This window comes from Nicotiana attenuata, chromosome 8 (assembly GCF_001879085.1).
Source record: "Nicotiana attenuata strain UT chromosome 8, NIATTr2, whole genome shotgun sequence".
In the NCBI taxonomy this organism is placed as follows: Eukaryota; Viridiplantae; Streptophyta; class Magnoliopsida; order Solanales; family Solanaceae; genus Nicotiana; species Nicotiana attenuata.
The window spans coordinates 35,112,565-35,127,255 of NC_031996.1; the positions used below are offsets into that span (position 1 = coordinate 35,112,565).

General features: G+C 35.1%; 1 protein-coding gene across 1 annotated transcript; it reads left to right on the forward strand.

The window, feature by feature from the left end:
- LOC109231244 (uncharacterized protein At1g04910-like) lies at positions 3,521-10,169 on the forward strand. Its single transcript, XM_019396839.1, has 9 exons — positions 3,521-4,164; positions 5,434-5,524; positions 5,707-5,783; positions 5,916-6,004; positions 6,112-6,301; positions 7,664-7,845; positions 8,446-8,548; positions 8,953-9,281; positions 9,397-10,169. Exons 1-9 carry the CDS (start codon positions 3,940-3,942, stop codon positions 9,806-9,808), a joined length of 1,698 nt encoding a protein of 565 aa, XP_019252384.1. The 5' UTR covers positions 3,521-3,939; the 3' UTR covers positions 9,809-10,169.

The window sequence follows — 14,691 nt, forward strand, 5'->3', positions numbered from 1 at the left end:
TCAATTGATTAATTTTTCTGGAAATCTAACAGATAACTAACATGGTTTAAACAATCCAACTCTAATAACAATCACAGGTTACAACAATATATTGATCCAATCGATCTAAAAAATATCATGAGAAAAAAGAAACGACCTGGAAAATATAATTCTTGCTATACAATTAATACTAACCAGAAAAATGACTCAATGATCAGGGCTCAAATTGCAATAGAGGCAAAAAAGAATTAAGTGATTTATTATCATATGTCTAAACAATATTTATTACTATATAAATTGATTTGGTAGCTATACTTGTGGCAAATAGTAAAAAACTAACGAATCAGTTGAGGTGTACGTAAATTGACTAGTACTTCGATCCGGTATTAAAAAACTGTGATCTTGAGACCATTTAAACTCAAAGCATGCATCATGTTTTTTCCCCCCCATGTATCATGGCTTAAATTGTATTATAGTTTTTTTATGGGCTTAAATTGCATTTTAGTGGTTGTTATCTTTGGAACTAGAGAAAGCAGTTCAAGAAGTTAATTTTCAGTTCTACTTTCCCACCCCATTTCTTTTTCTATTAATCCCTCCTATTCTCAGTATTAACCCCTTTCTACTTGCCTAACCTAAATCTAGAGGGTCAATGAATATTTAAAAATCGACTAAACCAACTAAACCGTATCGTACCGAATTAATTTTTAGGGTTTTTAATAAAATCGTAGATTTTTATATAAATCTATAACATACTGATAATTAGGGTAAGTTTTTTATTTTATAAAAATAAATCAAAAAAAATTGAACCGTACCGAATAAATTTACATATGAAAAATAAATTTATATATTAAGATGAAAAATAATAAAGTATTAAATTTTTCCTTTGGCCTTGAAATTATGAAAACGATTACAAGCCAACATTAATTAAACTCAAAATCCTAATTCTCAAACCTATTATGCTACTCCTATTGAAACTAAATTATTTTCAGCATATTCACTAGCAAAACACAAAGCGTTCAAGTGATTATGAGCAGTAAACTACAATGTATCTGTATTGAATATGTTTTCTTTTGTATGATTTATATTTATCTTTTTGAATATTAATCTTCTATATACGTTATTCTTGAGTCCCAACTTGGTTAATATCTGTACACTCGTGTGATTTATATATATATTTTTGTCTTTGCTTAGGTTCTTTTACGCTGGTGTAGAATAGTTGGTGGACCTACACTCTGACTATCTTTCATATATTTTTAATTTATCGCCCTTAAAGAGTAAAAATGTCTAGACAATTTTGCTAAGTCCTATAAAAGTAGTGTTGTTGCATTCTACTTCTACTAATGACTTTTATATAATATTTTTAAAAATATCAAAAATTAATCGAACCGTACCAATACAAAAGGGATTACATATGTATATAAAAATCAACCGAATTGTATCGTATGGAATCAATTTTTTAATTTTTTAAAAATAAAATCATAGATTTATATATAAATCTATAACATACCGACAATTAAGGTATGTTTTTATTTAATAAAAATAAATCAAAAAAATACGGAGTAAATTTACATGTGAAAATATATTTATATATTAAGTTTAAAAATAATAAAGCATTAAATTTTTCCTTTGGCCTTGGAATTATGAGAATGGTTACAAGCCAACAAGTAATTAAACACAAATTCCTAATTCCTAAACCTATTATGTGACTCCTATTGAAACTAAATTATTTCCAGGATATTCACTAGCAAGACACAAAGTATTAGAGCGATTATGAGTAATAAACTACAATGTATCAAATATGTTTTCTTTTGTATGATTTATATTTATCTTTTTGAATATTAATCTTCTATAGACTTTATTCTAGAGTCCCAACTTGGTTATATTTTTCCACGTGTGTGATTTATATTTTTTTGGTCTTTGCTTAGTTAATTTTACGCTGCTATAGAATAGTTAATGGATCTATACTCTGGCCATCTTTCATAACCTTAAAGAGTAAAAATGTATAGACAATTTTGTTAAGCCCTATAAAAGTAGTGTTATTGCATTCTACTTCTACTAATGACTTTTATATAATAGTTTTTAAAAATACCGAAAATTAATCGAACTGTACCAATACCGAAGAGAAACCGACATGATTGAGACGATTTCGAAAAGTCTAATTTTTGTAATACATAAAAAATAATCGAAAAATTAGTAGTATAAATTTTATAAAATAACCGGACGAATCGAGCCATTGACACATACCTAATGGGCATTCGTAAAAGCAAAGCTTCATTACTAAAATGGGAAAATGCATAAGTACCCCTTGACCTATACCAGGATTCCCAACTACAGACTTTTTCTTTGCGGGAATCCTATTACCCCCCTAAACTTATTTTAAATATAATTATTTGCACCCTAACAACCAAACTCTTGGCAAGTGGTGAGCTACACGCGCCCCCACATGTATTTTTAGTACTTTTTTTATTCTTTCATCTTTTTCTTATCCTTTTTTCTTATTTCTTATTATTCTCATTTTTTTGGTTATTTCATTCTCTTTCTTTTTGTTTTGGTCACCGACGGCATAAAATGGCGGTCGTCGGAATTTCACAAACACCATTTTTTTCGGCGATTTTTTTTTCCGGCGACAGATTTTTATCCCGATCTAAGTGTGTTTATATATATATATATATATATATATTTCTTGAAAGTGTAATTTATGTGTGGGAGGAAGAGCAAAAGAAATAAAAATGAATATAAGCTGAGTAAACTTTTTCCAGTTAAAATTTCAATACATCATTTTTTTTCGGCGTGGGAAGGTTTTTCGATGATGAATTTTCCCCCCCAAATCTGAGTGTATTTTGCTTTGCTTATGAATAGATCTTTTTGAGAGTTTAATTTGTGTGTGAAAAGAAAAATGGAAGAAAAACGATTAGACAAAGTCGCCGGTGAATGAATATCCGTCGGAATTAGAGAAGAAACGAAAAAAAAGTAAAAGAAAAAAGACAAAGAAAAAGGAAAAGGAAAAAAAAAGTAAGAAAAAATGGTAAAAAAGAACAAAAAATAATTTGAAAATCTTTTTTTCTTGTTTCTCACTCTCCTTTGGGAGAGTGAAATACACACACTCTACCACGTCAGCGTTAAAGGTGCAAATAATTCCATTTAAAATAAGTTTAGGAGGTAATAGGATTTCCGCAAAGAAAAAGTGTGTAGTTGGAAATCCGAATATAAGGGGTACTTATGCATTTTCCCTTACTAAAATAATGATGAAATAGTAAATATTCCTCTATTTTTAATTAGATATATTTATGATTTGAGCTCAGAGAATAGAATTACTTTACTAAATGGCGTTTTACCCAAAATGAGATTTTTCAATACAAGTTACAAATCCGAATTAATTGAGTACCAAATTAGGTACGGCACCGAATAAGAGACAAAAGAAAGAAAGCAGCAGAGTTTCAGTTTCCAATTCCCACAAATCTTAACGCCGTTAGTTAGTTACTGTCACCGTCATCTCATATCATCATTCCTCATAAACGGGGGGAAAAATATAAGCGAAGCCTAAGCTTACTTTCTTAAGCATTCATTCACCTCCATTTATGGCTTTTATGCACTTTTCTCTTACACACCCTTTCCTTTCATTCCTATTTTAATTTTAATTTAATAAAACTAATATTCTCTTTTATTTTTCTTGGGAAAATCAAAAATAAAAAAAGAATCCACAGAGCGTATTCACACTCCACCCCTTTGAAAAAGCTTACACAGTTTTGTTAACACAGATTTGTCATTTGTGTTGAAACCCCACCTCTACAGTGAAAACCCAATTAGGGTTTTCTGAAATAAAGTTCATTTATTGAGACAGCACAGTGAAGTGTAATTTTAGTTACATCATTTTATTAGTTTTTATATGATTTCTTTATGGTAATGGTAATAATATGAGAAAAAAGGGTAATAGAAGATCGAAAGTTAGTATCTTTACAAATGGGGGTGGCCAAAGTGTGGAGATATAGTGTCATTTTCAAGATTTGGCCGTCGGGGCCGTCGTTGGGGGCGGCGGCGCCGTCGCGTCGGCCGATCTCATGGACAGCTATTTGCGGGTTTATGCTTTTTGCTTTGGGGTTGATTTCACTCTTCACTGGACACGTGGCATCTAATCTTGAATGGTACTCTCAGCGACTCGTCAAACGGGCTTGGTTTTATAAGCTGGTAATGTAACAAAAATGTTAGATTTTCACCCTTTTGTTTGTTGGGGCAATTTTATGCTTCAGTGTAATTTTTGAGGAAAAGGTTCTGTGAAAAAATGGAAAAAAGATTGAGGAATTGAGGAATGTTCCATTTAGCTAAATAAGTGTATCAGCTATGTATTTGATAATGCAGTCTTCAAAATTTTGATCTTTTTCAACCCTTACTCCCACATATAGCTAGAATGTGGACAATAAGTGCTGATGTCTGGCCTCTTTCAATGTATGTGTTAGTGTTCTTTTTTAGGGTGGTGGGAGCTCTTCTATCTTTTGAGAAACCCTGCTCAAGTTGACCTACTATTTATTTTTTTGGTTTTTTGATAATGGTGGTGTCCGGTTAGCTTGCGCACCTCGGCTATTCAACCTGATACTTTCTACCACTCACCAGCAAAAATACCGAGCGACTCTGTCCACCGAAGCTTAGGTAGATGGGAAGAAATCATATAATGTTTTTTGCTCCCGCTGGAATTTGAACCTGAGACCACATGGTTCTCCTCGCACTTCATTGACCGCTAGCCAACATCCTTAGGTGCTACTTGACCTATTATCTCTTAGAAATACATGCAGACTCATCGAAGAAAATAACACAATGAAAACGAAAAAAGATCTGCATATGGGACACCTGCAAGTTGGGATTAAGTCTTAGTAATGCTGTTAGATTTGCAGTACTTAATAAAAGAAAATGCCATTACACTTAAAATGCTATATTACACTTATATAGGGATTTTGTTTTGGTTTGTTAGAGATTTGTATGTTGGTAGGAAACTACTAGTGTTAGAACACTATCCTAATTTGTCTTTTTTTTTCCTCAAAGAACCCCTAATATGCATTAACAGTTAAATTATTTAGTATCGAACAGAGTGGTCGAAATGCTACAGAATGCATATTGAGGATTCTAGCCCCTTTCATTAGTCTGGGATTGAGGCATATAGTTGTAGTAGAAGAATGAGATGGGACATGTCTTCATGTGGAAATGAACTCTCGTAGATATTAAGGAAAGAAATTTTCGTTTTTTGTGCTAGATCTTTGTGGATGAGTCATCGAAAGATTTTCTTCTATTAGATAAAAAGTACTGGAGAAGTTTGCCATTGCTGGTAATCTGACCCAAAATTTAATTGGAAAAGCAACTGTTTGTGGTTATGACACTAACATGCATGACAGTGAAGGCTAAGTTATTCCGATGCGTGTCTTGGTATATTTAAGCATCACATTTTGGTTCTATGACATGTTTCAGGATGGAGGTCATCGTGCACAAATTGACATTTGGAAATCAAGGTATTCAAGTTCTTACTACGGATGCAGTGAGAGAGGCCCTCATTTTGCTTGTAAGTTTATTAGTGCTTTTACATGGTATCCTTGCATATTTCTAAAAGTACATAGTGTTTTTCTCCAGTAGTCTAAAGTTATGTAAAATATCAGTTATGTTCCTTGTTATTGGCTTGAGTTAACTCGTTGGTTTAAACATGAACCTGATTTGACGCTATAATGTTTCCAAAATTAAATGTAGCTGCTGTGCATGAGCGATCTTCAAATGGATATCTGCTTATTGCAACTAGTGGAGGTCTCAACCAGCAAAGAACTGGTGTAAGTATATTTGACGTGACTTTACATTTATTCATTCACTTATCTTTGGGGCCTCTGTGATATTCTTGTTTTAATCATTTTAATTCCACACCTCAATAATCTGAAATTTGAAATGTATATCTTGCTTATCAGATAACTGATGCTGTAGTTGTTGCACGGATACTCAATGCCACTTTAGTTGTACCTGAATTGGATCATCATTCATTTTGGAAGGATGACAGGTTTGTCTGCTTCTTTTAGTTTATTGGTAGAGCATGTGTATTTGTTAACGTCATGGTATATTAAGCAAGTTTGTGATTTTTTCTTACTGAGGCTTGTTTACTTGCAGTGATTTTGTCAACATTTTTGATGTTGGTTGGTTCATCTCTTACCTTGCAAAAGATGTCACGATTGTTAAAAGGGTTCCAGAGAAGGTCATGACGTCAATGGAAAAACCCCCATATACCATGCGAGTTCCTAGAAAATCGGAGCCTGAATATTATTTGGAGCAAGTATCGCCTATACTCTTAAGAAGACGGGTAAGTGAACACACAAAATAACGTACTGAGCTAGCTGTTATTTTCTTGTTAGAGCTGATGATTCCAAGAAATAGTAATGCACTTTAGAAAATGTTTTGTCATTTGCTTCCTGACCTCCTATTAAGTGAGCACTATGTCGAGTTGCAAGAGCCAAAGATGCACTTCGAATAAGATCTAAATCTCTCTCTGTTTTCCTGATATTAACTTAGGTCATTGTCTGACCTAACCATTCTCAATTTCAGACATGGATAAACTTGTTTGCAAGTCAGTCAGTTCTTTTGCAAAAAAATCATCATTTATGCATTTATTTTTGGGCCTAGCCGTATAATAGCAGGCTTGGAATTTATAAAGATAATGAATGGCATGGTCAGACACTCTGGCTATTCATTGTCTTTTGTTTCATAAATATCTGTTCAGCGTTAAGGCTTTTGTTAAAGTCATTTTGTTAACTTGATCATGAATCTGTAGTAGGTTGTGTGCTTGAAAGGATAATAAATCATATTGCTCAGTAAATGGGGAAGTAGAGTTAGTCGAGGTGTGCGCGAGCTGGCCTGTACACCACGATTATCGGAAAAAAAAGAGAGTAATAAATTGAGCTACTAAGGAGTCGTTTGGTCTGTGAACAAGTTATATTGGGATTATAATATGGGGATTATAATTGCATGGATTAAATATTGACTGTATTATTTAGTGGATATACTTTTGTCCGTAGATGTTTGATTCATTGGACAATAGAATGTATAAAACATGTGTTTGGTTTTACACTAAACTTTTATTTTCAGTTTTAACTTTAGTTTTCTTTAAGGACTTCAGAAAAGAACTTTGGAGAAGGGCAAATATGTCATTTTGTTGGTTTATCCTAGGATTAGTAATCACGGGATTGTTGTCCCACATAGAGTGGCATAAAAATAAAACCATAATTGTGGTATAAACCGTCCTGGGATTGCTTATACCAGAATCAAAAGCTCAGCCAAATACGGGATAAAATAATCCCACATTTTATCCCGGGGTTGTCATGTATCTGTTTAATCAAATGACTCCTAAGATGCTTGTCATTTCTGTGTTAATTAATTTAACAGATATTTTTAGCAGTTGATCAATTTTTCTCTAAGTGAGTTAGGCATATCTATCTATGTTTCCTAAAAAGTATCATTCTTGGAAGGTTGTCTACCTAGCCAATTAGATAACAAACTAGGTATGCCTACTATTTTTGTATGTTCTTCAAATTGAGCTTTCATTTTTTTTCCTTGTTCATCAATTTCACCTAAGCTGGTCAAGTCTTATTAAAGTAAAAACAAGATTCTAGAAAGTGCATGATTATGTTTACATTTTATTGATGTTTGGGCTCCGAATTGCATGCAGGTTCTTCAGTTGACAAAGTTTGATTATCGACTTGCTAATGACCTCGATGAAGAGCTACAAAGATTGCGTTGCCGTGTGAATTATCATGCCTTAAGATTCACAAAACCCATAAGAAATCTTGGTCAGAAAGTTGTGTTGCGCATGCGAAAGATGGCAAACCGTTTCATTGCAGTTCACTTGAGGTTAGTTTGACTTAGTGCATTAAACAGTTAAACCTTCTGATTCTTTGAGCTTAAATTTTTTCCTTTCAATTTAAGAAAGCAATGCTAGTGAAAGTAAAACTGAGAACTGAAGTTGCAACTGTTTAGGTCTCTTAAGTTTAGCATGATCATTTTTTACATGTATATATCAAATTTTTAATGGAGATGTTCACACGCACTTCTCTTCAAGTTTGCTGTGCTGTAGGGAGGGATCTAGTATTCAATTTAGTGGTTAGGACTTAGTAGTTCTCTCTCAGTGGCATAATAATGAAGATAACAAAAAAAGTCACTTATCTAGAAAAAGATAAAACGAATTAGAACCGGCTATAAATCCATGTTCCCTTTTGGTAAGATGGGACCTGTATTTTGACCTTCATTCTTGGTCGTACTTGAGTGTCTGTTTTCACTAATTGCTTAGAAATTTAGTAGAAAATTGTGGCTTAAGTTTTCAACTTAGACAGGATGAAGCTTTAGAATCTTACTGATGCCATTTAATACTTATGTTCCATCAATATTGACCCCCTTCGACTTTTTGATTTCTACTGGTCGTTCATCTGTGCTGTGCTTGATTATTTGTTTTAGGTTTGAACCTGATATGTTGGCATTCTCTGGCTGCTACTATGGTGGGGGTGACAAGGAAAGATATGAATTGGGTGAGATAAGAAAACGATGGGCTACTTTACCTGTAAGATATCTATCACTAAAGAATTTCGCTTCTGCCTGTTATTACACGCCAATTTAGGTGATATCACTTCTGTGCTATCAGGTGTCTAGTGCATATTAGGGTGGATTTGTAGAGCTGCAATTTAATTGCAAGCTTGTGAACACCTACTTCCTTGCTGGAAGCCTCTTCATTATTCTTCTCGAGCATTGTCTCTGCTTTGCGATTTTAGGATTTTGAAATGCTATTTCTTTTGGAGTTTAGCCTGAATACATAAAGCATAATATTTAACGAAGCAATGCGATTGAGTCACAGTGAATTCTTGATTCTTGCATTTCCAGAGTAATTTCCACAACAAGAAAGGTAAGTTTGGTGATATACTAAAGCAGAAACTCCAATAAAAATTTCTGTACATTTTGTTGGTTCAGGAGTTGAGCCCCGATGAAGAGCGAACACGAGGGAAATGTCCACTAACACCTCATGAAGTCGGGCTTATGCTGCGGGCTCTTGGCTTCAAAAATGACACGTACCTTTATGTTGCATCTGGTGAAATATATGGTGGAGAGAAGACTCTGCAGCCTCTAAGAGAGCTTTTTCCAAACTTTTATACCAAAGAGATGCTTGCCAGTGAAGAACTTCAACCATTTCTCCCTTACTCTTCTCGACTTGCTGCAATTGACTACATTGTTTGTGATGAAAGCGATGTCTTTGTCACTAACAACAATGGGAACATGGCAAAGATCCTCGCCGGTAGAAGGTAGGGAGATTACTGTCCTTTTTTACGCTTATTTTTATTGATCTGTTCATTAGCAACATAGCATGGTAGGGATTACTGTCCTTTTGATAACATTGTTTTGTTGTTCATATCAAAGGAGATACATGGGGCATAAGAGGACGATCAGACCAAATGCCAAAAGGCTCAGTGCTTTGTTCATGGCACGGGATAAGATGGATTGGACCACATTCTCTAGAAAAGTCAAATCATGCCAAAGAGGTTTCATGGGAGATCCAGAGGAAATGAGACCAGGCCGTGGAGAGTTCCATGAATTTCCATCGTTGTGTATCTGTAAGAAACCATACAATTATTCTAATGTATTAAGCAAAGAGAACAAGGATCAGTTTTCGAGAAGGAATCCAACTGTCGTGGAGTCAAGATATAGGTACCTATCCAATAGCAGTAACCTGGATGAGAAGAGCTTACAGAAATTTAGAAAAGGGAGATTGAGGGAAGGGCATGGATCTCTAATAGAAGAGATTGACCCTGATAATCCTTTATCTGACTAAATAAATACCGAGATTAGGTTATCAGTTTTGCTAGTATTGTTATGGTTATCTTGTCCTCTCCAACATGCTGCGATTTTTCACTTGGTACGACTTCAGGAAGCTGGAGTCTCAGTGCTCGGTAGCATCTTCAATGCTCAATTTTTCCGATCTTGCTGCTTTTGTATAGCAAATCGTGTAACTTCTGGTGATCTGCTAATTGTTCATATATGTTCTGTAAGATAGGACTGTAGGGAGAGTGAGGCCTTATGTTGCCTGGTTGAAGATATATATTCTGCAGCTTTTTCACTATGTTTCGTTTGTTTGATGTGTATCCAATTAGGACAGTTTGGTTCATCAAAATGAAGACCACGGGGCTTCCTCACATTCTGCCTTGCCTTTATTGGTGACGTCGAATCCTACACCTCCAAAGGAAGCGTAGCATGGTCGTTTATTTGTTGGGGTTGAATCCCACAAGGAGTAGGCGTGTGTTAGATTGTCCAAATGCGTGCAAACTCAGATGATTCTTAATGTAATCTTCAAACAAAACGTGGTTGTTCAATTAATTCTAAAGTTACTTCTAAAATTTAACTAAGGAATTCTGTCAAACACATAGAGTGCAAATAAAATGTAGTTGTAACAAATAAGAGAAACGCGCTAGGATTGCTTCTGTTTTGTGTAGGCTATGCTTTTCGGTATACAAATGTTCAATTCTAGTTAATTAAGCATGTGTTATGACTTCAATTTTCATTCTACCAACTTAATATCTTCCAACACTTAGAGAGATTTCTACCCCAAGTTGCTCTTCCAAGATAACTAAGGCTCAATGATAAGCAATTGATTAGCCCAAGTAGAAATCACACTATTCCTAGCTAGATTTCATTAATCAAATGGCAAGCCCACTTAGTTCCTTGCTAATTACTTTGTACCTAAGCTAAGTTCTACTCTTCCAAGCTAGAACAAGCAAAATAGGCATGGATTTAGTGTTTGCCACCACAAAATCAATCAATAAAGCATGGATTAATTAGATAGCACGAAGCTTGAATTTATATTAATAACCCAAAAATATAACCACACTTAGGGTTCACAATCCTAGCTTAATAAACTTAGCTAGATATATTAAGAAAAGAAAATACAAAGAGAGATGAAAATCTAAGCATAATAGCTAAAGAGAAAAAAAAAAACTATGTAGAACAATGGGAAAGTCACCCAAAATCCCAAAGAGGAAATCCCAAAAGCTGCTACACAAGTCTCCTTGCCAAAAAGATACCTTTGAATGATTTAAAATAGGGAAAAAGGTTATTATTACCCCTGTACTATTGTAAATAGTACACGTTTGTCCTCCGTTTCACATTACGTCCCTACCGTTAACAAACTTGATGGAACTGCCCCTAACCCTAACGGATGGCCAGTGGCACCCGACCAAATCATATGGTCCCACTAAATTAAACCTCCTAAAGGCGTAAAAACTTGAAACAAAAGATGCTCCCCCCCGCCCTTTCCCTTCCCCTTCTCTTACTCAGTTTCTTAGTGAAATCTATTTCGTAATTTAAAAGTCTTTGAAGCCTTTATTTTAAAACTTTTTTCTCTCGTAAATATTACTCCAGTTCCACTCCAAAAATTCCATTTTCATGTTTCTTTTAGTTATACATTTTGCTCACTTAGAACTCTATTTTTTTCAAGTTGTTCGTGTGAATTCAAGATATTTCTAGGTTAGAATTAAGTAATTCATGATTTACTTCTTCTTTGTTTGATCTTGTATTTTTCTGATATTAGTTAAATACGGGGATTGACATTTGAAACATGAATTTTCGACATAACTTTGATTTGCTAACCTCCAATGAACAGAAGAAAAAAAAGTCAAAATCAATTGGAAGTGAGTCTTGTGAGAACCATCATTCAAAGGTTTGTATCCTCCAAATCATAAAACTCAAACATCAAGTAGAGAAAAGTCTAAGTTCCCCAAACTAAATCTCGTTTTCTTTTGGTTGCTTAATCTGATTTTTGGCAAAAATTAAATTAGAGCAATGTTTGAAATTCTTGAATAGATAAAGATCATGGTAACTTGAACCTTGAGTAGAGCAAGGTCTTGGCATAGTTATTTGTTTTAGAACAACGCTTGGAATTCTTCAATTATTAAACCATTCTTCGACATCTCTTCTGATGGTTCTTGGTTCTTTAGAAAGATGTTTGGTTATGGCAGTAACAAGAACTTTAAGAAAAGAAAATATTTTCAGGCTGGTCACCGGTGGTTCTCTATGTGGTGTTCTCGATTTTCATTGATGATATTTGTTAAAGGAGGACTAGGAGGGGTAATGGGTAATGGGTTAAGGTATGGGTCGGGCTTGATAAGTGTACTGGGTCAAGTTTATGGGTTTAGATGTTTTAATTTGGTGGGACCATCTGACTTTGTAGCTGACATGGATAAAAATTTGAGGGATTGCCTGCCACAGAGGAAGGCGTTAGGATTAGGGGCAAATATGAAAATTTTATTAACGATAGGGGTTGGAATGGACGAGAAGTATAACGAAGATCAAATGTAAATAATATAAAATAATAGAAGGACATATTCGAACCTTTTCCCTTTAAAATAACTATTTATACTAAGTCCCAAAAGTAGACGAAACCCTTCGGATGCCAGCGCAGCTAGCTACGCCAACAACTCTCTCTTGTAATGTTTCAGGTCTTCATTTGGCGTAGGTAGGGAGCGTAGCTACGCAGGGCAACATAGCTAATTCCAGAACACTCTAAAATCTTCAGCTTCCAATGCCTCAGTTGCTTAGCTATCTTCCACTTTTCTTTATTTTCATCTTTTTAGCACTTTAAGCTTCCATTCACCATTCTCATGCATGTTTTTTATGCTTTTCTTTTACTCTAGGCTCTTTAATCACTTCACACCTTGAAACTTCATCATTTAAAGCATAATTAATCAATTCATTCCAACAAACGGGACATAAAGCTCTATCAAAACACTAGAAAATTTAGCTAAATTGCTAACTTATCACCTATTTTAGTACTTCCATAATATTCACTTACATATAATCAACAACAACAACACCCCAGTATAATCCCACAAGTGGGGTTTGGGGAGATAGGATGTATGCAGCCTTACCCCTATCCTGAAAGGGCAGAGAGACTGTTTTCGATAGACCCTCGGCTAAAGAAGGTGAAAGAAGCCCTGATAGCAAGTAATAACAAGACAAATAATTAGAAAACTAAATCGAAGATAGCAACAGAGAAGATGAAGGAGGTACCGATAACAAGTAATAGCAAGACAATATATTTAGAAAACTAAATCCAAGGCAGCGAACGAGAATATGAACGAAGTACTGCTAGCAAACTACGGAATTACCGATGGCAAGTAATAACAGAACAAGACATGCGAATATAGCAAACTAAGGAAAGAAGGGTACCGTACTAGCACTAATACTATCGAACTAGAGAAGACAAAGGGAAACGCACGACTACCTACTAACCTTCTACCCTAATCTTCAACCTCCACACTCATCTATCTAGGGTCATGTCCTCGATTAGCTCAAGCTACGCCATGTCCCGCCTGATCACCTCTCCCCAAGACTTCTTTGGCCTACCTCTACCCCTCCTCTCACCTCCCAAGGCCAACCTCTCACATCTCCTGACTGGGGCATCTGGCCTCTCCTCTTAACATGCCCGAACCATCTCACCCTCGCCTCACGCATCTTTGACTCCAAGGGTCACTCCCACCTTGGCCCGAATAATTTCATTCCTAATTCTATCCAACCTAGTATGCCCATACATCTATCTGAACATCCTCATTTCAGCTACTTTCATCCGCCCACTTACATATAATCGATTGGCCCAAAAGGCCTTGCATTCAAGCCTTTTACTTATTCGGGCTTTTTTGACTTTTAGCCCGCGCTAGAACTATTTTTTATCGATAACCGAAAAAGTGTATAAAATTTGTATAATTTTTGTCATAAATGGTTGTGAGTTCACGTTCTCATCATCTTTGGTAAAATCAAGTCACCGCGAAGACATTCATAAACAGCTCTACCGTAGTTTTTAGCAGATAACCCCAATTTAGGTTTAATAGTACATCCCAACAGGGGACGACCATACTTGTTCAATTTATCTCTTTCAACTTGGATCCCATGGGGCGGACCTTGGAAAGTTTTTAAATAAGCATGAGGGATTCGCAGATCTCCCATGGGATTGTCTATAATGATAGACAAATGAAAGACTTTCTCAAGTTTCTGATTCATCCACTTGAGATTTTAAAACTAAAATAGGTTGGGTGGGCTTGCAAATTCACTCAGTCTCAGTGAATAAGTAAACAATTGAATTGGTTCAATTGCATGGTGCCAACGAAATCGAGTGCTAATTCCTATTATTGAATTAACCGATCGACGTGCTAGCGGACATTTATTTTGAATTCGATAATTTTTGCAAAAACATTTCTAACATATCTATTAATTTTATTATTATGAGAATCAATCCTACTACTTCTGGTTCTGGGGTTTCCACGCTTGACAAAAAACCCGGGGCGTGTCGTCCAAATCATCGGTCCGATACTAGATGTAGCCTTTTCGCGGGCAAGATGCCGAATATTTATAACGCTCTGGTAGATCAAGGTCGAGATAGTGTTGGTCAACCAATTAACAACATACAAAATGTATATGTATACAAACAATATACATTTTTTCATAATTTATTTTGAGAACGGCTAAACAGAATTATTTACCCTACTTATTCTCTGCCTAAAATGAATCTTTAGCCTATCAGATGTGTGGTATTTAGGTTGCTCCCCTTTATTAATCTCTAGTTCCAGACCTAACTGGAAAAAGGTTGATTCTCGACTGCACATGACTTCAGTTTTAGCGAATACTGATTCTTCGGATGTAGCCTGCAAGAGTTATAAAGGATAATTG

Excerpts from the sequence above, each read along its gene's own strand:
- LOC109231244 (XM_019396839.1), top strand. The coding sequence starts at position 3,940 with ATGGGGGTGGCCAAAGTGTGGAGATATAGTGTCATTTTCAAGATTTGG. Across the intron at positions 6,005-6,111 it reads TCATTTTGGAAGGATGACAG|TGATTTTGTCAACATTTTTG; the intron begins GTTTGTCTGCTT and ends GTTTACTTGCAG. Across the intron at positions 8,549-8,952 it reads AACGATGGGCTACTTTACCT|GAGTTGAGCCCCGATGAAGA; the intron begins GTAAGATATCTA and ends TTGTTGGTTCAG.